At 39.8% G+C, this 27471-nt stretch overlaps 1 protein-coding gene across 2 annotated transcripts in view; it reads right to left on the bottom strand.

Moving 5' to 3' along the window:
• The window catches only part of CRIM1 (cysteine rich transmembrane BMP regulator 1), a 315027-nt gene that overhangs the window by 87142 nt on the left and 200414 nt on the right, over window positions 1-27471 (bottom strand). For both annotated transcript variants that reach the window (XM_074989676.1, XM_074989675.1), the window contains exon 8: window positions 11427-11555. In XM_074989676.1, coding sequence (XP_074845777.1) covers window positions 11427-11555 — 129 coding nt within the window. The remainder of the gene's footprint in view (window positions 1-11426; window positions 11556-27471) is intronic.

Genomic DNA, 27471 nt, shown 5'->3' with positions numbered 1-27471 from the left:
GGCATATCCAGGGAGTGCATATACCATTCTACTGAAAGACATGATTCATTGTGCAATGCATACTCTAACTAGAGTGCAGGTGCCCTTGAGACAAGAGCAAAGGGAAATGTGGAACAGAATGATTGTGGCGAACGAATGCTGCAGCCAAATGTAGCCCACAGACTGTGAGAGATCAATAGCATGCGTAATAGAGGTATCAGGAAACTCAGAATGTGCGTGGATACCAAAGAACTCAGTGAGAATGTAATGTAGGAGCATTACTGAGAAAAATAAAATACGGAGATACCAGAGGCACAATATATTACAAAACTGAATTCATCACATGAATTTAGACACACACAATTAAATAATAAAAATTAAAATGTGTACAGTGCATTCAACTTCAAACTGGCCTGAACCAAACCATTGAGTTTGAGACCCCTATTAGCTTTGGAAGAATGTGGATCCAGTTCAAGCTTTTCTTGTTGTTGATGTAAGGGACATACTAGCACATTGACTATGAATATGAAGTATGGAACTGAATATAATTTCAGATCCAAATTTCACTACCTGGGCCCACTTCCACAAGTAACACATACTTTGGCTTCTATATGGGAAAAATTCTGGTCTAGAAATGTTCTACACAGGATGTTGGAAAGACACAGCAGATGAAGTTAATGTAGTCAGAGTCTACATTAACAGTGTGGTGATGTGGCTAACTGCTATGAAGGCCATATCAGAAGATGTTGGAGAATTAAGAAAAATGCATCAATGTAACAAGCTCATTTGCTAAGCAGGAGCTGATGTAATTGTGACAAATGTTAACATCAGCAGGCATACAGCTGGGACTGAATAAAAGCAAACAGTACAATAAGTGATAAAACCAGAACATTTAAAAAAATTATAGGGAATCTTGGATATAACACACTTCAAGGACAAGCTTATGCTCAGTCTGACAACTACAACAGTTGCCTTTTATAACATGCCAAGGCAGAACAGACGTGGCTTCTAGATCACAAAAAGTGAAATCAAATTAATTAAAAAATAGTTACAGGACCATTTTAGGCTTTTGAAATCTGAATAAGAAGATCAGTGTTTAGAGGTTTCTAAATATTGACTAATAAGATTAATGTTGACTGTCAGCAAATCTTGAAGCATTTTTGAAGTTCCAAAAAACCTGAAAAGGCTTAATATTATTCCAATATTTAAAGGTAAACTGAATGACTCAATAATAAGTCTGATGTACATCCCAGGAAAAATAACAGAATGATCAACTAATTTTTACTAGTAAAATCTGTTAAGCCGGGTAATATAAATAAAGGAAACTATGATGGGTTTATGGAAAATAAGCCCTGTCAGACTAACCTGTTATCTTTTTTGGACAAAATTACAAGTTTGATTGATTAATGTAACAGTGTTAACGTAAACATATTTGGGTTTCTGTAAGCATTTTACTTGGTAGCACACAAGATTCAGTGTCTGTAACTGAAGCCAGGCACATTTAGACTTAGAAACAGGGTGAACATTTTAAAAGGCAATGGCAATTAACAGTTGGAACAAGTTACCAAAGGTTGTAGTGGATGCTCCATCACTTTAAATCAGGATTGAATCTTTAAATCAGGACTGAATGTTTTGATGATTTGGAGAATCTGTCTATAGTCAACTAAGATAAACAAGATGATAACATAAGAACATAAGAATGGCCATACTGGGTCAGACCAAAGGTCCATCCAGCCCAGCATCCCATCTGCCGACGGTGGCCAATGCCAGGTGCCCCAGAGAAGGGGAACAGAAGACAATGATCAAGTGATTTATCTCCTGCCATCCATCTCCTGCCCTTGTTCAGAAGGCTAGGGCACCATACTTTATCCCTGGCTAATAGCCATTTATGGACCTAACCTGCAAAAATTTATCAAGCTCTTTTTTAAACCCTAATAGAGTCCTGGCCTTCACTGCCTCCTCGGGCAAGGAGTTCCACAGGTTGACTGTGCGCTGTGTGAAGAAAAATTTCCTTTTATTAGTTTTGAACCTACTACTACTTTCCCTGGGAAAGATAATATCTTTACTGAACCAACTTCTGACATGTGAATCTCTTATCAACACAAGTTACTTCATCCACCTTGTGCCTCTAATACTTTCAGAGCAACATGGATACTCTTCCTCTGTATAGGTGCAATTTATGAATTCTACTTCAGATTATAAATTCAATATATATCTGTAACCATCAGCTATGGAGTAAGTTAGCCATGGGCTGACAAGACACCAACATGTATCACATACCCGTTATCAAAGAAGGAATAGAATAAACATAAATAGTTAACCTAAATGGCTTCTATCCAATGGAACTCCTTAGGATAATGTGTTGGAAAAAGGCATTGGTTCTCCTATTTTCTCCAGCTTTTCTTCAGAGACTATAGTTTGATTGAACAGTATGTCTCTAGAAACAGCACAAGGAAATAATTTGTCAGTGGAACTCACCAAAACAAAGGATACTTTAAGGTAGGAGAGAGAACAAAGGGGAATGCTGTCATAGGAAAAACTACTTCACCAGGAGGGTGGTGAAGCACTGGAATGTGTTGCCGAGAGAAGTGGTGGATTCTCCATCCCTAGAGGTTTTTAAGTCCTGGCTTGACAAGGTCCTGGCTGGGACGACTTAGATGGGGTTGATCCTGCTTGAAGGAGGGGGATGGACCAGATGACCTCCTGAGGACCCTTCCAGCCCTATGATTCTATATATGATATGATAGCAGAAGGGACCTTTTGGACATTGGGACCAACACAGACTGAAGGAGTCTGCCTGCAGTGGTCAGAGTGAGAGACCATGTTCCAGAGGAGGATCCCAAATGTTTTAGGAGACTAAATCACAAAGAATGCTGAAGAGTAACAAGAAAACAGACCATGAAGTGCATAAATATATATATATATATTATATTTAAACTGAGACCTGTGGATCTCTTGCGCTCTGAAGACTGGAAATAATCAGAAAGAACCCTCCTTGTGTTCCTGGGTTGCACCACGACTAGTTCAAGGGTATAACAAACGATATATTTCCTGACAAAGTAGTTTCTAAGGACAAGGGTCCCTGGTGGGGGATAGGGAAGGAGAGTTGAAAGGGGGAAGGGATGCTAATTGTATGGTGTAGGTCTTCAAAATGATCCTGGACCCATCTATCAGAGGCATGAAACAGGACCAGATGACTTCTGAAGGGTGTGACAGGTGTGTAGATGGCAGTTGATGTTGCAGCATATTCAGGCCTTGGCCAAACCATGAAAAGTGCTCAGAAGAGGTAGGTTGATAGGTAGTAAATTGAGGTACAGGCTGCTTCTGCTTTTGACCCCTGGCCCTCCTTCACTATGGCTCATAACTGTGCTCAGAAGCACATCTTTTCTGCTCTGCAGTGTAGATTCCTAGGGAACATAATGTGGTCCAGGAATCCAGGACTGGAGAGAAGCATCTGTGTTGTCTGAAAGCAGTTTGAGCCCTTCACACTGGAAGTCTTCTCCGCCTCTCTGGACAAACTTTTATCTATGTTTTCTACAATCTGTAGTACAGGTTGAATCTCTCTAGTCCAGCACTCATTTGGCACCAGTCAGGTCCAAAAAGAGAACTTGCAGAACCATGGGAAATCAATATTATCTAGCAACATGACTAACACTTCCACTGGGCTCATAGGAGACACTTAGGAGTAAAGCAGAGCTAAATAACAGCAGAAACCACTGAGAGCCAGGACTGGTGGCTGTAAACTTTATGAAAACATAGGAAGCTGGGCCACACTCATGATAAGTTGATATCCAGCTAACTAAAATCATGTTGGGCCATGGATGTTGCTGAACGAGAGTGTGCTGGACTAGAGAGTTTAAATCAGTATTTGAATGTTCTATGTAAGAAAATCAACTCTGTGGACACTGAAGGGCTCTGCCTTACCATGAATTTTTAAGGAGGACTGGCCAATCTATACTCCCAGTTTTGGGATGTACACATCACACATCTCTGGGAATGTGGATTGTATAGGCAATAACTCAAAGAAATATTCACTAGCAGGTAACTTGGCTTTTGTATTCCTACAGTTTTCATTCCATGTGACAATATTCACACATACAAGCCAGTATGAATTAATTTTTCTAGTTTGATTTTTTTAAGATATATATTCTTTACTAAAATCAATATATTGTTAACACTGATTCTTCTCTCTCTTCCCACCACATATTTTTTGTAATTATAATAAGAATTTAGATCAAGGTTCCCTTGCATGATTTGTTTACCACAATACAAACCAAACCCCTCCTGTTGAATGTGTATATTTCTATTATCCTCTGGGTGTATGTTTATAGAATATATTTCTATTTTATTTTTTCAGGGGATTGAATTTAGAGATTTACCATGCATTTACTATCAGGATCATACTTTTCCCAGTATACTAATGAATCTTGTTTTTTCCCATCATTCTGATATTTCCACATTTCTTCAGGATCTTTTATAATTGTCAGAGGTTCAATGCATTTGTCAGCCAACTTTTACACTGAAGGATAAGGATACCCAAATTCTGCCAGGACTCTCCTATTTTTCAACAACCAAAATACTTTCTTCTCCCAATCTGCAAGCTGATTAGTTGAATGTCATATTCTTTGATACAATAATACTATTTTCATGAGCATGTTGCTGTTTCATGATGATGGCACAAAACTTTTACCATTAGAAAACATTCAGAAAGTTCCCCATTTGTATACTGACTCAAAGAAATATGGCTTATATTTAATGTTAAATTCAGCAGAAAGGCTCCTACATTAAATGGATCAGCATCAAAGTGTGGATCTCAATCTTTGTATTGGTAACCCCTTTTGACATCTGAGTGAGATTCCTCTTATAAATTAAAAACACCTTTATATTTTATGCTATTATAAATGTTGGATGCAAAGTGGGCTTTGCGGGGAGGGGGATAGCTAACAGATCACGACATCATAACCCTTAGACCACCAGGATGAGAATTCCTTAACATGGATGAGGCACATTTAACTAAACAAATGGTTAGGAGTAATTGTAAGGATAGATTTAAAAAAACAAAACATAAAACACCCAAAGCAACAACAAAGGGGGTGAAATGATAAAAATTTCCTGTTTTTAAAACTACCACAATATGATGTGTGGAACCCTGCATGACTTTTCTTCTCATTATGTCCACAGTTTCAGCTATCATATTTATAATGATGACCCATACACGTACCTCTGCTCCTGACTTGCCTTTATCCAATCCTGCCCATCAGTCTCCTTTTCTGACATTTTCTTTCTGACATCTCCTAACTCATTTAAACCTCATATTTCCAAAACTGAGCTCTTGCTCTTTACCCTCAGCTCCACGTCACCCCCTTTTTCTGTCCCAGTCATCAAAACAACCATCTTTCCTGTCCCTCTCGGACAACCCCCCTGAAAAGCTTGAAGTTGTCTTTGACTCCTGTTTATTTTTTTCTCCCTTATCTCCCAAATCCATGCATCCAGGTCCCTTCTGAAAACACTTCATCCCTGCCAGGATGCCTTAAGTATCATGCTAGAAGAAAAGTTTCAGTACCATTTATGTGCCATATTTAATTATGGGAGCAGCAGTCACAGTCATTACAATACTATTTTCTGCCTTTTTAAAAACAGGCAGTGCCACCATAATTTGTGGGAGGACTTTGACATTTGGTGAACTAAGAGTTGTAGGGTCAAGGCCACATGTCAGGAGTCTACACAGAGATGAACTTCTGGAAAAGACAGAGCTACTGCAAGTACATCCTCTCCGTCTGTGGCTGTGCCCATAAAATATCCTTAGGATTATGAAAACTAGTGCTGAGAACCAGAAACTCTAATTTTATACTCCTTTCAGTAAATTGGTGTGGATAATTCTGTGACTTCCATAACCCTGGTTATTGACTAATGTCTCACAAATTAGACAAGCCAGAAACAAAACCCAAATATGGCAAATCTGAGTCTCAGCTACTTAACAACATAAGCAAATATGTTAGATAGGGCTGCTCCTGCAGACTCAACCTAGTGATTCTGGGTTCGTAGATGAAACCTGCCTTCTGCCCTTGCCACCTAACGAAATAGGTCCTTTTGCTCTGGGAAAAATTGTCTCAACAGCATTGCTAAAGATTCAGGATTCAAATACTGCTAATTAGAGATCTGGGATTCTCAGGAGCCCCAGGTCTCAAATCACAGTCCCCACAACTCTTTAGAACCCACCCATACATTCTAACTGTGACCAGAACTTGAAGATCAGATTTGGAAAAGGATTGTAGTCAAGACACTGGTGGGTGAAACCTTAAGGCTTCTTTTTAAACCAAGCACAGGAACAGGAAGTAATCTCTGCACCTGCATCTTTTCTTGCTTGTGACTGCCTCTCCTGAGCTACTTGACTGACTACCAGCCTGCACACTGGCCTAACTTCGACTCATCTCCTGACTCAGTTTCCCAGCACCTGGTCTGCTCTCCAGCCTGTCTCAGATTCTGGTCTCCTCGTGCGTAAACCCTCTGGCTCTCAACTTCCGCCACAATCACTAAGCCCAGTCCATACCAGAAATAGATTGATACTGTTGCACAAATTAAAAAATTATTTTTGCCCTTCAAAAGCCACTATGGCTACGTCTACACGTGCAGCCAACATCGAAATAGTCTATTTCGATGAATAATGTCTACACGTCCTCCAGGGCCAGCAACGTCGATGTTCAACTTCGACATTGCTCAGCCCAACATCGAAATAGGCGCAGCGAGGGAACGTCTACACGTCAAAGTAGCACACATCGAAATAGGGATGCCAGGCACAGCTGCAGACAGGGTCACAGGGCGGACTCAACAGCAAGCCGCTCCCTTAAAGGGCCCCTCCCAGACACAGTTGCACTAAACAACACAAGATACACAGAGCTGACAACTGGTTGCAGACCCTGTGCCTGCAGCATAGATCCCCAGCTGCCGCAGAAGCAGCCAGAAGCCCTGGGCTAAGGGCTGCTGCCCACGGTGACCATAGAGCCCCGCAGGGGCTGGAGAGAGAGCATCTCTCAACCCCACAGCTGATGGCCACCATGGAGGACCCAGCAATTTCGACGTTGCGGGACGCGGATCGTCTACACGGTCCCTACTTCGACGTTGAACGTCGAAGTAGGGCGCTATTCCTATCTCCTCATGAGGTTAGCGACTTCGACGTCTCGCCGCCTAACGTCGAAGTTAACTTCGAAATAGCGCCCGATGCGTGTAGACGCGACGGGCGCTATTTCGAAGTTGGTGCCGCTACTTTGAAGTAGCGTGCACGTGTAGACGCAGCTTATGTTAAAATAATTTTAATGAAATAGCAATATCAAGCACTAAAAGATGGGAAATGCTAGGTTTAAAGATACCTGTCTTTGTGCCCTGGTGCATATCCATATGATAGTCTTTAATTACATGACCGGGCACTATTTTTTCTACAATATCTACAAGATGGATGATGTTCAAGAAATTAATCCAAGCGTAAAATGAATTAGGCTCCTAATACCAACTCTGCTTCATTTTGTCTGGAAGTTGGAAATCCAGTTGATGAAAATGGCAGGGTACTATAGGAAAAGAGATGATAATCTTTTAGTTAAAGGCAGGCTGATATCCAGGGGAGCTCAGTTCTATTTATGCCTTTGCAAGTCACTTTAACCAACACTTTTCACAAGTGGCTACTAATTATATACTACTTTATTTTCTGGGTGCTCAACTGGGGCCAAAATGCTGAACATTCACATTTTTTCACAATTTTTTCATATGTATGTGTATGTACACATTTTCTTATTATTTAAGTTATGTGATAGAATGATTTTTCCCCCTTTTACCTAGGGAAAATACATGAAAACAGCACCAGCACTGTGTCTACTTAAATGAGTTGATTTTTGTCTGATCAAAAGAGCCTTGATAGGAAGTTATACTCCAACACTTCTTAAATCAGAATACTAGACTTCACATGTTGGTTTTAAGAACAATTAAAAGGTGGAGCACAAAGTTTCTCAACCAGGGGTATGTATACCCTTGGGGGTAGACAGAGGTCTTCCAAGGGGTACATCAACTCATCCACATATTTGCCTAGTTTTAAAAAAGTCTACATAAAAACACTAGAAAAGTCAGTACCATCTACAAGTTCATTCAGACAATGACTTGTTTATGCTGTTTCTTATGCCTGATGCTGAAATGTAAGTATAATATTTCTATTTCAGTTCATTTATTTGAAAGTCAAGAAGTTTTCAGTAGTCTTCTGTGATATTTTTGCATGTTTTTAAGTAACTGGTTTTTAAGCCAGGTGTAACTTGATGGTGTGCAAAACAAACCTGACGCCTGAAAAGAGACGAGTAATCTCGAAAGGTGAATGGCACTTGTTTGATGACCTCAGATTACTTTAAGACTATGTTTCTCAATCAGTGGTATGCATACCCTCAGGGGAGCTCAAGAGAAGTCTGAGGGTACTATTAATTTTTTTAAAAAAGGGATACCTTATATAAAATGGTTGAGAAGCACTGGTATAGCAAAATGCAGTACAGCTCTTCCCTGCATTAATGAGATGGGAATTGAGCTTCACATCATTTACAAGAAAAGCTGGCCTCAATAGCCTGCCACAGTGCAATCTTTCCAAAGCATTCTAGCAGTGACAGGGTTGCATGACATACGTGAGTATTCTATATGCATCTGAACTTCAAACCTGGCAAAAGTTTTCCAATTCAGGACACAGATTTTGATTTCAGAAGGTAATAAATGCTAGAGTCAAACATGGTCGACCCTTAGCCCTTAATAATAATGTCTTTATACTTCATTAGAGGTAAAATCTACATTCTGTGCACTACTGGGCGAGAAGTAGCAGGAAAGCTTTAGGCCACGTCTACATTACCCCTTATGTCACAAACTTTTGTTGCTTGAGCTATGAAAATATCACCACCCTCACCCTGAGAGCCTTATGTTTCACCCAACATAAGCACTGATGTGCACAGCTCTGTTAGCAGAAAATGCTCTCCTGCCAATGTAGCCATCGCTGCTCCATGTAGCTAGCTTTATTACATCGACCAGAGAGCTCTACCCCATTGGAATAGGCTGGCTATACGAGTAGTCTTAGAGTGGCACAGCTGCATCAATATATCTCTGTTGACGAAGCTTGCAACTACAGACATGATCTTAGGGACCCCTACTCTTTTCCATGCACATAGCAAGGGGTTGATAGTCAAGAATCAGCCAGGGGACAGAGGATCAGCTAATGTGCTGACCAGCAAATGATCTTCTGTATGGAAAGATCTTTCTGACTCTAAACCAGGGTAGGCAATAATTTTTGATGGCCGGGGGGGGGCACTCCAAGATTTTGGTAAGCAGTCAAGTGGCTGTACTTTTCTATGGAGGGAATGCAGGACGGAGGCTGGGTACAGAAGGGAGCTTGTGGTAGGGACTGAGGTGTGTGAGAGGGTGTGGGGTCTGAGAGGAAATTTGGGTGAAGGACAGGATTGTAACTTGGATCAAGGTAAGGGGCATGAATATAGAGATGATTCTGGCCGGGGGTGGGGGGTGTCATAGAATCTACTGGGAGGGAGTTGTGACCTGGGGCAGAGGAAAAGTGGGGTGCAGAGGGTTGGGGTGGTGACCTGGAGCATGGTGTTGGGGTATGAGAGGGGTTGGGGTGTCACAGGCAGGCTCTGGCCTTGAGATGCTTACCTAGGTGGCTCCCAAGCAGCAGCCCTCAAGGCAGGCTCCCTGCCTGCTGCAGCACCAGGCTTCTCAAAATGGCTACAGGATTGCTCCATGTGCCCCTCTGCGTGACACTCTCTTTTCAGGGGTGGGGCAAGAGTTTGTGCACTGCTCTGCCCCCAGCCCAAGCATCACAGCTCCCGCTGGCCCTCTGGGCTGGGGGCAGGCACAGTGCATGAAGTCTCTCTCACATCCCCTTCCCTGCTCCCTGCAAGGGGCATGCCGCACCTAAAAGGAACCGTTAGCTCTTTTGAGCAGCCTTGGGCTACAGCAGGCAGAGAGCCTGCCTGAGGTTCTGGCAGAGCCGGCCATAGGCTAGATCCAGCCCATGGCCTGTATCTTGCCCATCCCTGCTCTAAACCACAGCAACCACAGTCATCTTGCATTATTCAAGGTGCACGTTTGGTTTTGCTTCCTCTCACTGCATCAGTGCAAGATTTGGCTGAGGCACATGATTTGTTCTGCTTTCTGATTTAAGCAGCAATGGGGAAACCTCTGTCCAGCCCTCAAAAGACAGGAAATGCAAATACAATGCAACTCTGTAGGTGAAGTCAGTGAGAGCTTTTACCGTTAATACAATTGGAACTCAAAAAAAGACAGCTACCGCTATCATTGTTTATATTACATATTATTTTTTGTTAGAAACTCTCAGTTTCTTACTACCACCAGAGAAAAACTCTTTTAAACAACCTCTTTGTGCTTGAATAAGCCCATTGATTCTTTTTGAATCTGCTGGCAAAAACAGACTACACGTACGTCTCCACCCTAGTGGAAAATTCCACCTGGAAGTTTCACAAAGCCCTAGAGCATAAGTTTGTGGGGCACTCAGCTCATCCAGCTCAGTCAAGAAGCTGAGCACAGTCAGTTAGAATGGAAACAGGGGCAGGGGACTCCAACGATGCACTAATTCAGAAGATCTCCTTGACAGTCTCTACTGCCAGGACTCCAGCAAGAGCTCAAATCTTCTCTCCTTGGTGAAACTTCAAAGCAGACTGACAGCTATACTGCAAACTCATTCACTCTCTCTATTCAGAGATTTCAGATATGCATCCCCAATGGAGTTACTCAAATTTTTTCAGTTGTGTATACTGTGAACTCTCAAAGAAATGTGTACTGAGAATCAAGTTCTGTTTTTACTAAAGAGAATGGTAACATGACTGATACACGGGAAGTGCTCCCAAGCTACACAGTTATAACTTCCTTGTAAAAGTCATATGCTAGAGGAAAATTTGCGATATTACCATGAAGTGTAAGGCATCCAAATACTAAACACAAGAAAATATGAATGAAAATATGCAATGTCAATGGTTTTTTCAAAGACAAATAAATGATAAAGATCACATACCTCAACAAACACTTCTATTTCTATAAAAGCAAACCCACTTTTAAAAAGTATTCACTTACATAGAGAAAAAGAATGAAATATCAAAATTCTAAGAGAATTCCCACAGAATGTTTTCTAGAATAAGCACAAAATCTTGCCTACTTTTCTTCTTTAGCTTCTAGTTAAATAATACTTAATGCCTATTTTTTCCGCATATTTTAATTTTATTTTGCGAACAAAATAATTATCAAAGTAAATAATCCTAAAACAGTGAATAAATATTTTCCCTGTGTACTAATATTTCTGTTTCAAACTTCCAAGATTTTATTCAACATTAAAATAAACAAAGGATTTTACTACTGTAAAACAAATCTTGATAAAACAGGTATAAACCATGGATTTCTGTACTCACTAGTTTTGCACTGACAAATGCGGCAACCATTTTGGTCCAGTTGGAAACTGTACATGCAGTCTTTTTCAGTCAATGTGCAGTTCACCAAAATCTCACATGTGGGTGGACTTATTGTGATATATGTTGGTTCTAAAAGTAAGACAACGAAATAAACTCAAGTAAGTATAATTACTTAAAATAACCACTTCCTTCTCACATATATTTTAAACATAAAGCTCTCATATACTGTCATTAAACACTTCTTTTAGATTAAGCTATGCCTAAGTGTATAAAACCAAACTTGATAAACCCATGAAATTGAGAGTTTGGGTTTCTTTTAAATTTAATCTCAACATGCTAAAAAGTACAAAAATACAGTTAGCTAACACAAAGAACTAACTATTCCTCAAAGCAAGCCATACAGAAACCTAATTATTATGATTATGGCTCTTTAGCATGATCTGGTACTAGGAACGCAAACTGATTTTTTTTAAAGAGTTCTTCTTTTCCTTCCTTTATAATGTCACTACAGAGCACAGATGAAGATGTGAAAACTGGTGAATTTCTGATGGAGATTATTTTTCAGCCCTTGCTGAAGGAGAAACTTTCATTGGTGATAAACAAAAAGCAGCTACATTTAAAAAACAGTAAGTCAACGCACAAAAATTCAGTCAATTAAAACTATACAGAAACACTTCCTTATACAGATAGCATGGAGTTGTCTAACTCTGATTAATGGGCCAATTTGGGAGTTCTCAGAATATTCTGCACTCAGAGGACAAAATGCTGTAATTTTTAGGAAAATCTTAATCTTTTTCTGAAGTGCAAAATAATTCAATTAACAATGGTGTTATAACATCAACTCCAGATATTTTTCATTTTATCAATAATAATTAGTGTTTAGATCACATTTTAAAACATTCATTTCATAGTTTTTATTCCCATTTTAACCTAAAGAAACTGATTGTCTGTATATACATACACCACCATTTATTAAACCAGTCTTGATCCTGTGAAGCCTCAGCATTCCCAATGAAATCCTAAGCAAAGGGGTTTCCCATCTTTTACTGTGCCTCCTGTATCCATTAGAAGTTTGCATCAAAGCCATTTAGCAAATAAATACAGACCCTATCCTGAAAAGGCTTATAAACAGGTTCAGGTTTATGAACCAGGAGTAGATCAGCAAGTTGAAGGGAATTCATAATCACAGTATATAACGTCAATCTTTGCAGGAACAGGGCTTTAAACTACACTGCAGTGCATTCACAGCACATCAAAACAGCATACAAAAAATCTCAGCATGTTGAAATTTAAACAAAGTGAACATGGAAGGGAAAACACAGAAATATCACTTGTATCTCCAAAACAAATAGCTCATAAAACAACTAGTGTTCTTGCTCCTTTGGTTTAAAATATGTAAAACAGAAGCATTTATTTATATACTATCATTCTGCTTTGCACAATGGTGCCACCCAGCTTGGGAAGCCAAACCCACGCTAGTAGGTCTCACTTGAGTCTACGAAAAACCACTGTGTGGACACTGTGGCTGCAGTGGCTCAGGACAGCCAGACAAGCTCAAGCCAATCTGATCTTGGATGCTTGACCTCAGGTGGATAGCTCAAGTCCCCATCAGAGTGGTAACATCCACCTATTTATTGTTAGTGCACTAGCTCAAGCCTTGATAGTACAAGTTTGACTACGCAGGTTGAGTCTTCACTCTCAGATGTAATGAAGGCACACTCTGAGTGTCTGTGGATCTCAAATTCAGACCAGAAGAATAGCCACACTAGGTCAAATCAAAGGTCCATCTACCACAGAGTCTGTTCTGGTATGGCTATGGTCTGAAGAAGTGGGTCTGTCCCACAAAAGCTCATCACCTAATAAATTATTTTGTTAAAGTGCTACTTTACTGCTTTGTGGTTTGATAATATATAGACTAGCACAGCTTTCTCTCTGTTACTACTACAGTAAGTTATCTTTCGACAGTGCCAATGGCAGCTGCCCGAGAGGGTATGAACAGAACAGTTAATCATCAAGAGATCCATTCTGCTGCCTGTTCTCAGCTTTTGGCCAAGAGAATCTAAAGACACCATACTGCCCATCCTGGTTAATAGCCACTGATAGACCCATTCTACTTGAATTTATCTTGTTTTTTAAAACACAGGCACAAAATGATGGACTGTGGGCAGGGGAGGATTCCAGTCCCTAATTCTTTTGAATTCATTCCTGAAAGCCTTAAGTTACAATTACATAAAAAGTAAAATCTATGAAAAATTACTATTCTTTGCATTTTGTAGCCCTTGAAAACTACATTAGCTTTTCTTTCTGATCTGGTTGTAAACTGGTACACATTTGAAAAACTACCATTGCCCCCTGAAATATTCAGCTGCATGTTATATCTTACGTAACATAACCGCTGCTACTCTAGTTAAAACAACTTCTGATAATCCTTCATTTGATGTGTTTTATTATTCTATTATCTCCCACTTTTGTGACCGCTGTATGCATACCAAATATTTCAGACAAGCGTGCAAATCTGTTTTTTCCCCTCCTGTCCATAAAGGTAAGCCCTGAGATACAGTAATTTTATATGCATGCCTGATTCTCAATGAGCTGCAAACACAGGACAAAGGAAATAATTTCACTCCCCACTCCCCCGACAAAAATGCAGCTAGGGGAAAAAAAAAAAGCATCAGCGCTTTTCACTTCACTAGACAAGACTCAACAAATAAAGCCAGCTCTGCTGCTGCCAATCTTCTGGCTATTTGAATAGGCAAACAGCAGTTAAGCTTGAAAAAGCACACAAGGTCATGTGATCTGGGTTAGCCTTTCACTGGTCCACTTGGTAGAAACTGCAGAAAAAAGATTGAGTGCACAGATGAACAATGGATGGGAAAACTCCTTGTCTGTCTATTTTAAAAGTGTAACTAAATTGCAGATGGATGCAATGAAAAAAAAGGGGAGGACTGACTAGCATGAAAAGGATGCCTCACAATATAGATTTTCACTGCTACGAAGACTTGTAGTTAAGGTTACATTCACTAAAGCCTCTTGTTTTCATATGCTCCTAATCTTCTAAAATAATTCTGAGGCTAAACTTTGTGTGTTATGCCAGCAGCATTTTTTTTTTTAATTTGAGAAAAATTTGTTCATCCTTTCTTGATTCATGGAAGACTGACAGCCATACATGTTTCACTTAAAAATAGATAATTTTTTGTTCAATAACTGGAAGACATGTAGGAAAGAACTCCAAACCAGATGTCTGGCTAACCTTCCATGAAGATTATTTTACTTTTGTTAGAGTAAGTTTGCGAGAAATTTAAAATTAAAATAAATACTTTGTGAACATTCAGTACGTAAGTCCTTACCTAATTATGTCCTCCTCCCTCCCGCACTCCAGGTGAAATCACTAAACAATTTCACAACTTGTCCAGACAAGCAACTGACTAAACACAGAGTTTGCTTTTCTCAGGCTGCTAGTGAGATACTATGCAAGGGATGCTGCAAATATTTTCTTAAGGCACACAGCAAAATTTTAAGTAGAATAAATGAGAGTGTAGAAAAAGCTCTAGAACTGTAATTTTATTTTAAGGCAATTTTGCAAGTTCATCTGCAAGTTCTGTACAGTCTAAGGCATTGTCCACAATGGAGATTTCAGCCAGTGATGGTCAACCACCACCAAGGAGTTGCACCAGCAAAACTCTAATGTTCTAACTCTCTTTAAGCCATGATCTGTGCTCAGGCAGCTCACTTCAGCTTGATATCAGTGTGGGATGCAACTGTGCCAATCATACCCTATTTGGCTTTTCCTGTGTGTAGGCTTGGCTACGCCAGGGGTTGAAACTGTGCAGGCACACTGATAGCTGTCAACCAAGGTATATTTTCAATATTTTTTCTGCAAGAAAAGATGCTTTTATAAAATACCAAAGTGCTGCTGCCTTGCCCAGACAACTGTTTCTTGTCATCCAACAACAGCAAGCCTGTCAAATTCCTCCATTTACCTAAGATACAAGCTTCAGAGCCTACATTGGTCAATTATAGGGTGACCATATCTCCCTGTCCCAAACATGGGCTCTGGCAAGGGGTTGAAGGAAGGGGTCATGGTGGTGCTTATCACAGTTCCCTAGAAGTGGCCATTAGTTCCTTAAGACTCCTACAAACAAGGAGGCTACTCATGCCCGCAGCTCCCATTGGTCATGGTTCTTGGCCAATTTCAGCTACGGAGCAAGCACTCAAGGTAGAGGCAGCATAGAGCTAGAACACATAAAAAAAACTTGCCTTTGCTCTGGGCCTCTGCTACACCACTGATCAGGGCCACCAGGTCTTTTTTGGAGCACGCATTCTGGTAAAAAAAAAAAAAAAAAAAAAAAAAAGGACACCTGGCAACCCTATCTACTACCAAAATGAGGATATCCCAAAAATTCACAAGATGTGATTTAAAGATGTTTCAAGAAAGCAAGCAAAACTTTTGTGGGAAGTGAAATCCATGACAAGTGACTGTCATTTCTGATCATGTATATATTGCTCATGACCAGCTCTCTTGATTGCTTCTCTCCCCCAACACATCCAAGAGTCCCCTGCCCACCCCCTTGCTATAAATCCATTGGTGCTTTATTTCTTTCTCCTGGTTGCTCTCATAATTTAAGACATGGGAATGAAAAATCTTGCCAAAGTTAGTGTTCCACAGGTACGTAACTGATACAGCATCTCTTCTGGTGCCTAACCAATTATACTATTCAACAGACATACTTCTTATTCAGTTACCTCTATTATTTCAATTGCTTACAACTCTAGACACGGATTCCATGTGAACAGATCACTACTTTTATTTCCTCAAGGGTCACTATTACTGAAAGACAGCTCATGTGTACACTTTTACGAGCTCTTAGCAAGGAGGCTCCAGCACTCAATTTCATGACAACCTCAATGGCTTTGAGCTTGTTGCATCAATCTAAGAAACTGCTTCCATCTAGTGGTTCACCTTCTTTCTCCACTGAAATCTGAGCTTTGATTCAAATGATGGCTGCCAGCTGACAAACTCCTTTTTTTATTTAACAGAAGTAAAAAATGGTGCAAATCATAACACTTGTTATGGATTGCTCAAAGCAGCAGCCTGTTTTCCAGCCAGTTTGTCCTTCTTTGGTGCTTTTTGTACTACACTCCAGAGAAGAACATACAGCTCAAGCTTTCTTTTATAAATACCATATATGTGGGGGCCAGGGTGGTGAGGGATTGAAAAGTACATTAGCAAGACCCAAAGGTTTCATCAATATCATATCACAGGCCTTACACCTTGTTACTTGCATTTATAGATATTTCCTTGTTAAGTAAATCTGTAATATGCACCTAAGGGTTTGTTAACAAAGTGAGTGAACACATAGCTAGTTAGGCTGTAAATCCGCAGTACACCTGTCTGCCTTGCACTTTGTGGTCATGTGGACCCTGCTACTATACACTCAAAAGTTCTGTAGCATGCTCTGATCAAATAGCAGCAGATCAAAACACACCACAGAATTGTGCTTCCTTGGTTATACTTTGCAGGTGTATGATAATGCCTGCATACCTCTTTCAAGGTTTGTAACTTGAGTTTGTTTTTGCTGTAAAAAGCTCTAAAATAAATGATATTACAACTGTAATTAGGCGTAAGTTCTGACTAACTTGCTAATTCAGATGTATCAGTATGATATAGCAATATACTGTAAAGATCTTTTTATAGTGAGAGATTAGAATACCTTTAATAAAGGAAAGGCTGCCATTTTTTTTACCAAATTACCCTGTAATAGTGAGAAGCTTGAAATAGAATGGATTTCAAACACTTCTCTTCTAATTTTGCAAGTCTGCTACAGTATGGAAGTACAAAGGCAGTTTTATACTGATTCCCTTGAGGTATTCAATGTCTTTATTTCAGTTTCCAATATTTTTAACAATGGTTGACAATTATACAAACAACCTTTAAGGCCAACATGAGAGTAATTTCAATAGGGTGAAGACTGGGGAAGATATTACTGCACTCAGATCACACATACATAAAATATGCTCTTGGAGTTAACATGTTTACAGTGACAGTGAACTAAGTGGAGAACCGTTCAATACTGATGAGGAATGGCGGAAAGAAAACATTATTAAGGAACAGAGGAACACAATTAAATACTTTAAAAACAGCTATGAAGAGAGTCCTCTAGCATCAATAAAGCAGAATGTCACTGTGTTTGGTAAAGTGAAAAAGCTCTTAGTTCTCCACTTTTCTAATATGACCTTTGTCTCCAGTCTAAAAGACCTCATGTCTTTTACTTTTTAAGAAAATCAGTACTGAAGAGACCTACAGAGACTGAAAAAAAATGAATCTATTTCAGTATTTATTACCAATGTTATTGCAATATACTTCTTGCATATACTTCATAGAATAGTAATCTAAAGTACCAATTTGTCGTGTAGCACCTAATATGACAAGCAGCCCAGATCTGCCTGAAGGGTGTGCTGCCTAAAAAACTTGCATTGGCTGCTACATACTTGTTTGAATGTTGTCTGCTGCCCAAAAAAAGTTCAAATGCTTCCTCCTCAGCGGCACAGTGCATGTTTACTTAAGCTTCCTGGAAAAACATTCATATAATTCCAAGAGTGACTAAATGTTTTCCATCCTCATAGTTAGCATTCCAGACCTCTTTCTCTTCCCCCTCCCCCCAGTTCATTAGATGGAAAATACCAACCTCAAGTTCAAAGTACCAGAATTTCCTTCCTGGTGCCAAAATACCTAATACAGAATTAGCAAGCCTTACAGTGGTGATAATTTTTGTCATTTAACATTACCTTTTAATTCAACTTCAAGTAATGGTTTATAAGTTTTTATAAAGTATTTAATACAAGAGGTAACGGGGGATTATTTTTGATAGTCACTCTATGTACAAAGACAAATAGGATAGACCTAAGAAAAAATGCACACTAAATATTACGAAGCAAGACAACTAAGGATGGAAGATAAAATTTTTTTTATTTCAGCTATCCGGCCAACTTTTAATTACTTAATATAACTTTATATCCAAATACTTTAAATCATTTATCCAAAGAACAAATCAATTGTTACCACCTGAAAAAACGCTATCCCCTGCTTCTGTGCTATTGAAAATAAAAAACTTCCTTGAGACGTCCATGTCATTATCAGAGAAACATTATATAAAATTTTACACCAATACACACACAGCTTTCTGATCAAATGAAGCTTACTACAAGAAGTAATTAGTTTTTAATTTTTTTTTGGCTGAGGCGTTATTGACAAATATTGATCTTTCATAACTGATATCAAATCCACTTAAGCCTTTTTGAAATGCAAATTAAATAGATAATTGGATATTCTGAAAACGAAGATCACACTATCCTCATTCCAGGAAGTTGTTAAGGTAAAGACTAGAGAGTAGTTTAGCGGGTATTTGGTAGAAACATTATAATATGTTTCTACCAAATCTCTCTCTCTCTCTCTCTCTCTCTCTCTCTCACACACACACACACACACACACACACACACACACTTTACAAATCAAATCTCTTTGCAGCATCATACATTGTTCTTCCACATATTTTGATAATTTACACATTCAAAGCTCTACAACCCAATCTGTCCTGAACTTGTGAGAATTAAAGAAAGACAGAACCTTAACAGTACAATCTTTCTGCCTCTTCTTACAAGTGGACAAGGGTTTCATTGGGACTGGGTTTTCTTATACTCTGGGTTGTGTAGTTCCAACACTCTCCTGGGTGCACTGGAAACAGATATTAGCTCAAAATGGCAGTCAGGCAAAACCAATGTGATATTACAGAATTGTGTTTTCATTCTCTTAATTCACTTCGAAAAAAGGAATAAACTGTCAATTAGCTGAACTGGTACATGGCCAAATAAATTCAGTGCCAAATTCTATTCTCATGTAAACTGGCAAAGCATTATTGACTTCAATAAGGCGGCATCAGTTTACCACCACTGAAAGCTTCTGCAGTCTTCCATGATAAAAATGGGCATAAGTCAACCTAATGAAGTCTTGGACATACTAAGCAAACTCGGCCTCACTATCCTTCAGCTGTATTTCTGGAGCCCTGGCAATCAATCATTAACGTTTCCCTTTATGAAGGCACAGTGCCAGGCAATTTAAAGAGGAAGTGGTAAAGGCTCTGCTTATGAAAATCTCTCCCTGCAGCAAATTTTCCAATTAACACGCAGCCTCTCATTTGCAATTCTGAAAGGTTACTAGTAAGGCTGTATTGAAACAACTTAATTTTCTGGAACTCGGTATCTGGCTTCACATACAGGTTTAAGGATGGAGAGCAGATTAGCTATATTGACAATCTCTTCTCCGTGACAGATACAAGTCAACTATATTTGCTGATTTTGTTAGCTCTATCAGCAACCTTCAGTACCATTTACCATGCCATTCTGTGACTTGCCTGCAACAGCTTTCTTCAGTGCTATTACTTCTTCTCTATGAGGAGAAAGGTTGGTAAAATAAGACAATTAGGCTGTTCCTATATATGCCACTTTAAACAGCCCGAAATATGCTACTGAGGCACAGATGCAAATTCCCCGTGCCTTATTAGCATAAGGTCACATGATTTGGAGTCCAGAAGACCCTCTTCTGGACTCCAAAACAGCGTGTAGAAGCATGGCCCCCAAAATCAAAATCACCCCAAAACCAAAAAGGCAGTAGCATAAAGCCTAGAGTGTAGTACACAGTAAAAATACCAACTCCAGGATGCCGCTGCACACAAAATCATTAGTGGAAGCTGCATATTCATTGCAGCACCTCATTAGCATATCCCAAAGTGTCTCATTAGCATCCCCCTCTTGAATGGGGGCTGCCAGTGTAGACAGAGCCATAAAGTTTTCAGCACTGTTGTGGAGTGAACCTTAATGTCTACTATTATAGGAAGGTCCTTACATTATTCAAGCCTCTTCAGTGGAGAGCCCAGTCTCACACTCAGTTCTTTCAAGGCTGCTCTGAAAAATCTAGAAACTACAATACTGTATACATAAACTAGTAGTTTCTAGTATCTAGGCAGTGAAACTCCAGTTGATTCTACAATTCGGAGTTTGTACAGAAGAAGACAGCATTATTTCCTGAGTGCTATGACTTATACCAGACAAGCTGAAGAATATTGCTCTTATGAAGAACCTGAAAGACAAGTTCCTGAAGTTTCCAGAAGCTTACCCCGCCAATAAGCTGAACATAATTTGATCAGAAAAGCAGGTTTAACTTAGGAAGAATGTGTTTACAGGTTTGTACAAGAATCAATCAAGTCATACAGCCTCAGATTATATTTCCAGTATGATTGGATGTTTTGTTTTCAGAAATGTCAGTATTTTCCCATTAACCTACCCTAGTACAGTATTAAACTTCTTATGGAGATTGCTATGTGGAACTGTAGACCTCTGTCCAATCCCTCTTTCAACAAATGTACCTCGTTTAAACAGCCTTTTCCCAGTCTGCTGCCCTTTAGTGCTGCACTATTTAGCAAATGTTCTGTAGCCACATAAATATATTTGAAATAAGTTTGTGTCCATTACCTTTATTTATTTAAACTTTATTAAAATCTACCTGTCACAAAAGACAGTTATGAAGTAAATGATATCTTCCTCAGTCTAAAAGTTAAAGATTCTGGGAACTACTGTGGCTCTTCCCATACCCTAAGTAAAACATATAATCTCCTTTGTCTTTGGTAGGCTGGAGTCCTGTACGTGTTCATGAAGGATACTACAAGCCTGCTTGATGATGTGGTAAGGACACGAATGAATATATGAGAGTGAGAGTGAGAGAGAGAGAAATTAAGGAATATTTTAGACTGATTGCAATCCAGCCAAAGCTCTGTATGTGTGTATGTGTATTTTATCTATCTATCTATAGATATAGACATAGATATAGATATAGGTTTTTTGGAGGGGGGTAGGCCGCATTGACAACTATGCATGGGGGCATAGTCATGTCCCCCATTGGGAGTCTGTGTAGGGGGGACGTAGGTGCCATTGGCCATCCTGCACCCGAACCACAAGTTGTGCAGGATGTGGGCATTGTGGGGCCTGCCCACTCACCCCACGCAAATATCCATGAACCATCTGCTAGTGTCCACAAGGGCCTCTAGGACAACAGAATGATAGCCCTTACAATTTATGTAACATCTGCAGCTATGTGGTAGGGACCAGATGGTGATGTGGGTGCTATCCAAGGCGCTGAAACTGCTGGGGAACTCCAGCTGCTGAAACCCAGCCACATCCCTCACATGGATTAGCCAGGGCAGGAGGGTGCAGTTGATGGCCTGGATGACCTGCATGGCGTGGGACCCAAAAACACCCATGAGTGTGTGGCAGGATGCATGGAGTTCCCCTCCCCAGAGCCCCTTTCCAGACCCCCTCACCTGCCCTCCCACCCCTGGGACCTGTCATGGGTGCATGACTTACTTCTAGAAGAACGATCCTGATGATAGCCTCCTCCACCCCAAAATGGTGGCCAACTGAGTGGCTGCTGTCCAGAATGGCCAGCTTACATATGGCGACGGCCACCCTTTTCTTCAGGGGAAGTGCAGGCCTCTTGCGAGTGTCCTAGTGGCATAGTGCTCGCGCTAGCCACTGGCACAGCTCCATGAAGGTGGCCCTGGTCATCTTAAAATTTCACAACCAGCACTTGCCATCCCGCTCCTCTATAACGACGCAGTCCCACCATTCCCCCTTGGTGGGGTACCACCAGAGGTGACAGTGGGCCCGGGGAAGTGCGTGCTCTGGGTGCACCATGGGGGAGGTAGGCGCTGCAGGAAGCCAGCCTCGTGGCAGGCAGTCTGGAGCATCAGATGCACTGCAGCAAGGACAGCCATCAGGCTGGCCACAATGTGCAAGACATCCTCATGCTGGAGGTGCCACAGCTCCATGGCACACTGCAGCATTGGGGATGAGCAGGGTTCTGCTGGTGCTTTGTAGAGGACAGGCGCTGCATGCAGCATGAGCTGTGAGCATGTGGACAGGGGGCAGGTATTTGGGAGGGGCCCCTTAAGTGGGCAGCTAGCCCGAGCTCCAGGAAGGGCTTATTGGCCATTTGACTCTTCCTGCACCATTTCCTGCCACGTTCTTTTGCAAGGAGGCTGTGTGCTGTATAGCCCCTCCCTTTCAAAAGGACCGGGGGGGACGGTCCTTTTGATGTTGTGGATCTCAACATCAATCCATGCTTTGTGTCTAGTTGCTTCCTATCAAAACGACTCTCTTCGACATTATGGATTGGGACTTCCCCTTTCAAAATCCCTTGCTAGTGTGGCCAAAGCCAATGAGAGTTAAAATAATAAATTACTTGTACTTCTCATGGAGGTATACAAATCTTTAGAACTTGAGTCTTACAAACCCATATTTCTCAAAGCAAATATACTACTCTACAATTACGTGTAGAGTTTAATACAAAACCTTTTAGTGACCAGAATATGAAAAAAGCCTGAACTTTTTCTCTCTAAATAATTAATATCCCTTTCTTTTCCCTGTATGTGGATAAGTCCACAATAGCCAATTACATCAATGAAACCTGAATGGAAGACAACAGTACTTAAAACAGGAATTTAGAATAACAGTTTTATCTCAGCATTATATTTACAAAGACCCAGATATACTATAAGCGTGCAGGAATCTAACATGATTAGACCAAACAGGACTTGTTAGTTTCTTCTCGTACAAATCATTCTGCCATCCAAAAGGGGCAACACAATAATGGAAAAAAAACAATGAGAAGTCCTGTAGCACTTTATAGACTAACAGATTAATTGGAGCATAAGCTTTCATGGGCCAAGACCTGCATTGTAAGATTACATGCATCTGACAAAGTGGGTCTTGGCCCACGAAAGCTTATGCTCCAATAAATCTGTTAGTCTATAAGGTGCCACAAGATTTCTCTCTCTCTCTTTTTTTTTTTTGGATCCAGATTAACATAGCTATCCCTCTGATAAAATAAAGAAAAAAATATTGTTTTTCATATGTACAGCTAGTTTTTGAAACACTACCTCTGCCAGTAGATAGCATCTGAAATCTAATAGGTGTTCACATTCCAATACTGGGAAGTGGAGAGCTTTCCTGATTTCACTAGCATGAACATAGAAATTGGATTAGGAGGAAAAAAATCCTGAAGATAATATAATAAGATACATATATTTAAAATAATGTCATACATCTTAAACTGTTAACTTATTTTTACAGATCAGATTCCTATTTTCCAGTTAAATGTGAGTGAAAACTGGTTCATTGTGATTGTGAAACTGGATTGACAATATTAAGGACAGAAATTTTCCCACAGGAAAGCGTTCTCCTTTCACATTGGGAGAATACAGTTCTGACAGAATATGAAATTCACTATTTCCTGCAATGTATCCCTTTCACAAAAGTGAAAGAAGGAATCCACATTAGAAGTAACCGAACATCTCCCTTACGTATCAGAGAAATATACTATATATTGAAAAGAAGAAATCATAAGCAGTGTGTTTATTTGGCATGAACTACAGTAACACCGCTCGCTCATGTCAGAATTACTAAACAAGGCAATTCTAAGCACAACTGAAAAAAGAGAACACTTTTTTCTCTGCGTGCATCTCTGGCACAAGTGCACTTGTGCCATTTTCATTACTTCTGTAGATCTTCATTTGAGGAGATCACGGGTGGTACCTCATGAGCCACAGGCTCATTGGTAGTATTAAAAGCATATAAACAGTAATCTGTCAACCACTCCACTAGAACTATGACAAATGAAGGAGTATAAAATACCATCTCCCAATTCTGTTTTGCTATGTCAAGACCCAATGCCAATATTCTCTGTAGAAGAGAGGGTCAAGGCAGATCTGAAGAGGTAATGTATCCAGAGAACTACAGCTAGTGCTAAAGCAAGCATTCTTCCTTACATTTTCTTTGTAAAATTGCCCCGAAGAGCACCACTCTAGTGGAAAGTAGGTGTAAATAGCACTAGAGGATACCAGTCAGGAATAACCCTCAAGAAAATGAATGAAATCTTTAAAAAGAATGAAGCACTGATCTCTCTATAAATTGTCTGGTCTGAAAAATCAGCATGGCAGCTGGTGAGATGACACAGCAGAAACAGAAAACACAGCATGTCAGAAAGGGGAAAAATTTGTGTAATCATAAATCAAAAACAAGAAAAGGCAAAAAATGAATTAAAACCGCTCTCACAGCCTGGAGAATTGAATCAGTTCTTAGAGCCTGTCTATGCAGCTCCACCTTCCCAGAGGCGTTCTTCCACCTCTTTATTTCAGCATGAGCACAAATGGAAGGGAATGGGCAAGTGAAGCCTGACTCAACCTCTGATACAATGAGGACTGTGTAACATGTAGGCCATTCTCAAACAGGAGAACTTAATTTGTACCAGTAACAACTGAACTCCACATACAAAATCAGAAAATTTCCTACGCAGAGATCTTAGATTTCTTTCTAAGAAACAATTGGAGCCAAGTATAAGTTTCTAATAGTGAAAGACTTATTTGTTAGGTCAAGTCTGATTCTTAACAATGATTAACTGCATAGAGTAGCTGTTCTGGTATTAAGTCTTCAATTGTGCACAATTTATTTCTTTGTGAATGGCGGTTTTTACTAATGTAAGATGCCTAGATGATATCTGCCAGACAGACACGTTCCTTATACAGAACTAATCAATAAATTATTCCATTGTGAGATCAGTAATTGGATCAAATTCTAATTATACATGAGTATGATCCATGCAACTAAATGTACAACAGTGAAGAGAATAAGATTTATATTGAGATATCAGCTCAATGGATGAATTTGAGAAAAATCATTTGAGGAGAAAATAGAAGTGAATGGCCCTGAAGATGGAATATTAGCTGAATGGAAGGGATGAACTGTGGAAAAAAAACAATGTACACAGAAGCTGATCCTATTCAGTCACAGACTTGAAATATTTTAAGCTAGAAGACACCAGTATCAAGAGAACAGAGTCATCTTGAGACATCCTGAGAGTCTAATCAGATCAATATTCAAACAGAAAAGGTTAAAAAAACAAACAAAAAAAAACCCAACGTCAATAAATAAGGCTGAAGAGTTTAAAAGGTATTATAAGGGAAACTAGTTTGAGGATGCATAAAATAATAAGAGAGGTTAGTGGATTAAAAATGTCAATGAAAACTCAAAAACGAAACAGAACAATGCTCAGGAATATCAGAGAGAGAAATAGATGATGTACAGAAAGGAATAAAAATTGAAAAGCACCTAGATCAAATCAGGTTTGTGGATTCTGGCTGAAATGTCTAACAATTCTCCATTAACATCTCCTTCAACAACTTACATCTTTGAATAATAGATATTTGAGGTACAGATATCTAGGATGGATGAGGACAACGAGAACCATCCTTGAACCAAAAAAGCTGCAGTGATCCCCTGAAGCGTAGTCCAACCACATGATTGTCAAGATGTGGAAACTTCCACCATTTCTGGCATGGAAGATCCAGACAGTGCTAGCTTGCAAGGCAATCCTGCTTCCTGAGAAAAAGGCTGCACATTAAACACAAAAAACGCAAAAAGATCTCTTCAGGCTGAATAGCAAGATTACAGAAGTTGCAAAATAATAATAAACATGTAGAGATGGCTAGACTACCAAAAAGGGATACAATAGCATCCTCATATTGGTGATTCTTAAAGACTTTGACAAGCATAAAGTTTGTGCAACAGTCATTTCCTTTTCATGACAGCCTATAGCTCACTGGAACATTCAACTCTATCTGGGCAGGGCTCTTACTGATCAGGTCCAAAGTAGGAGAGGAATCTTTCAAGGGGATTCTTAACAGTGCTGTTTGTGATAGTAACATTGTGGCAGACATACATGCTCTGTGAGAGATGATAAATTGTGGTTATAAGCTATGAGGGGAAAAAACAGCTAGCTACTTGTTATAAATTAATCATCTGAACCTATACAGACACAAAAAAGCATACAGCCTGATGATGTGGAGAAAAGTTAGGCAAAAATATAAAGCTATGGGTTGACTTGACTAAATGTGCACCAGCATCTGCAAAGAGGGTCAAGAGCATACAATGAGATGGCATGCAAGTTAATGAAGGTACTATCCAAGATCTCACATCATGGAACCTCCAAAATGTCGGGCCTCAAGGAAATTTCAGAATCACAAAATAGGATGGTCAAAGATGTGAGGAAATAGAATTACAGGCAAATAAGAACTCCCCTAAAGACAAAATTCACTTTGAAGAATTTGATTCAAGCCACTTATATGTGGATGATAGCAGTAGCACAGTAAACTGCCAGAGTGATCAAGTGCCATCAACAGGAGAAAATAAAATTTGACACCTGAACAAGAAACTGTTTGGAGATGCATAGAGTAACAAATGTCAATCAAAACACTGAAAAATGTGATGGATGGTATTCACAGAGATAGCAATTTACAATGAAGACTATAACATAAAATATATGATGAGTCAGCAGAATAAAAGATCATCTGGCTGTGATAAGTGGCAGTGAAGCATGCATCTCAGCCTGAGAAAGCATAAAAGAAAGGAAAAAGTAAACTTCCAGAGAAATAGATTTGAAAGCTTTACCCAGAAATCAAATCACATACAGCAGTGAAGACACATGAAACCTATTAGTGATAGAGTAACAAACTCATGTCTTGAAGAAGAATAGTTCAAGAGAGACAGTGAGGCTCATGATGAATGCACAAGTGCAGTTCTTTAAGTTTAATTACATCGGAGGTAAAACTGATCTACAGAACTGCTCCCTGAAAGCAAAGTTAGTAACCTTGGTGCAGTAACTGTCATTCTTCAAGATGTGTGTCCTCATGAGTGCTCAACTGTAGGTGCTAGATATGGCGTAACCTGATTTTATGATCTCCAGAACCCACCTGTCAGTTGTGATAGAAGCCCACTGATGAAGAAAGGGTCTCCGGCAGTGATGGAAAGTGTTGGGAGGTTGGGAGGTGACCGTAGAGATTTTGCTCTCAACCAGGGAGTCAAACTTGATGCGTGGTTGTCTGAGGAAGTTGATTGCAAACCTGCTGAGTTTGGCACCTTTGGTGTCTCTGCTGCATGCGA

This window comes from Carettochelys insculpta, chromosome 3 (genome assembly GCF_033958435.1).
Source record: "Carettochelys insculpta isolate YL-2023 chromosome 3, ASM3395843v1, whole genome shotgun sequence".
Taxonomy (NCBI): Eukaryota; Metazoa; Chordata; order Testudines; family Carettochelyidae; genus Carettochelys; species Carettochelys insculpta.
This window is presented reverse-complemented; position numbering and strand designations above follow the sequence as displayed.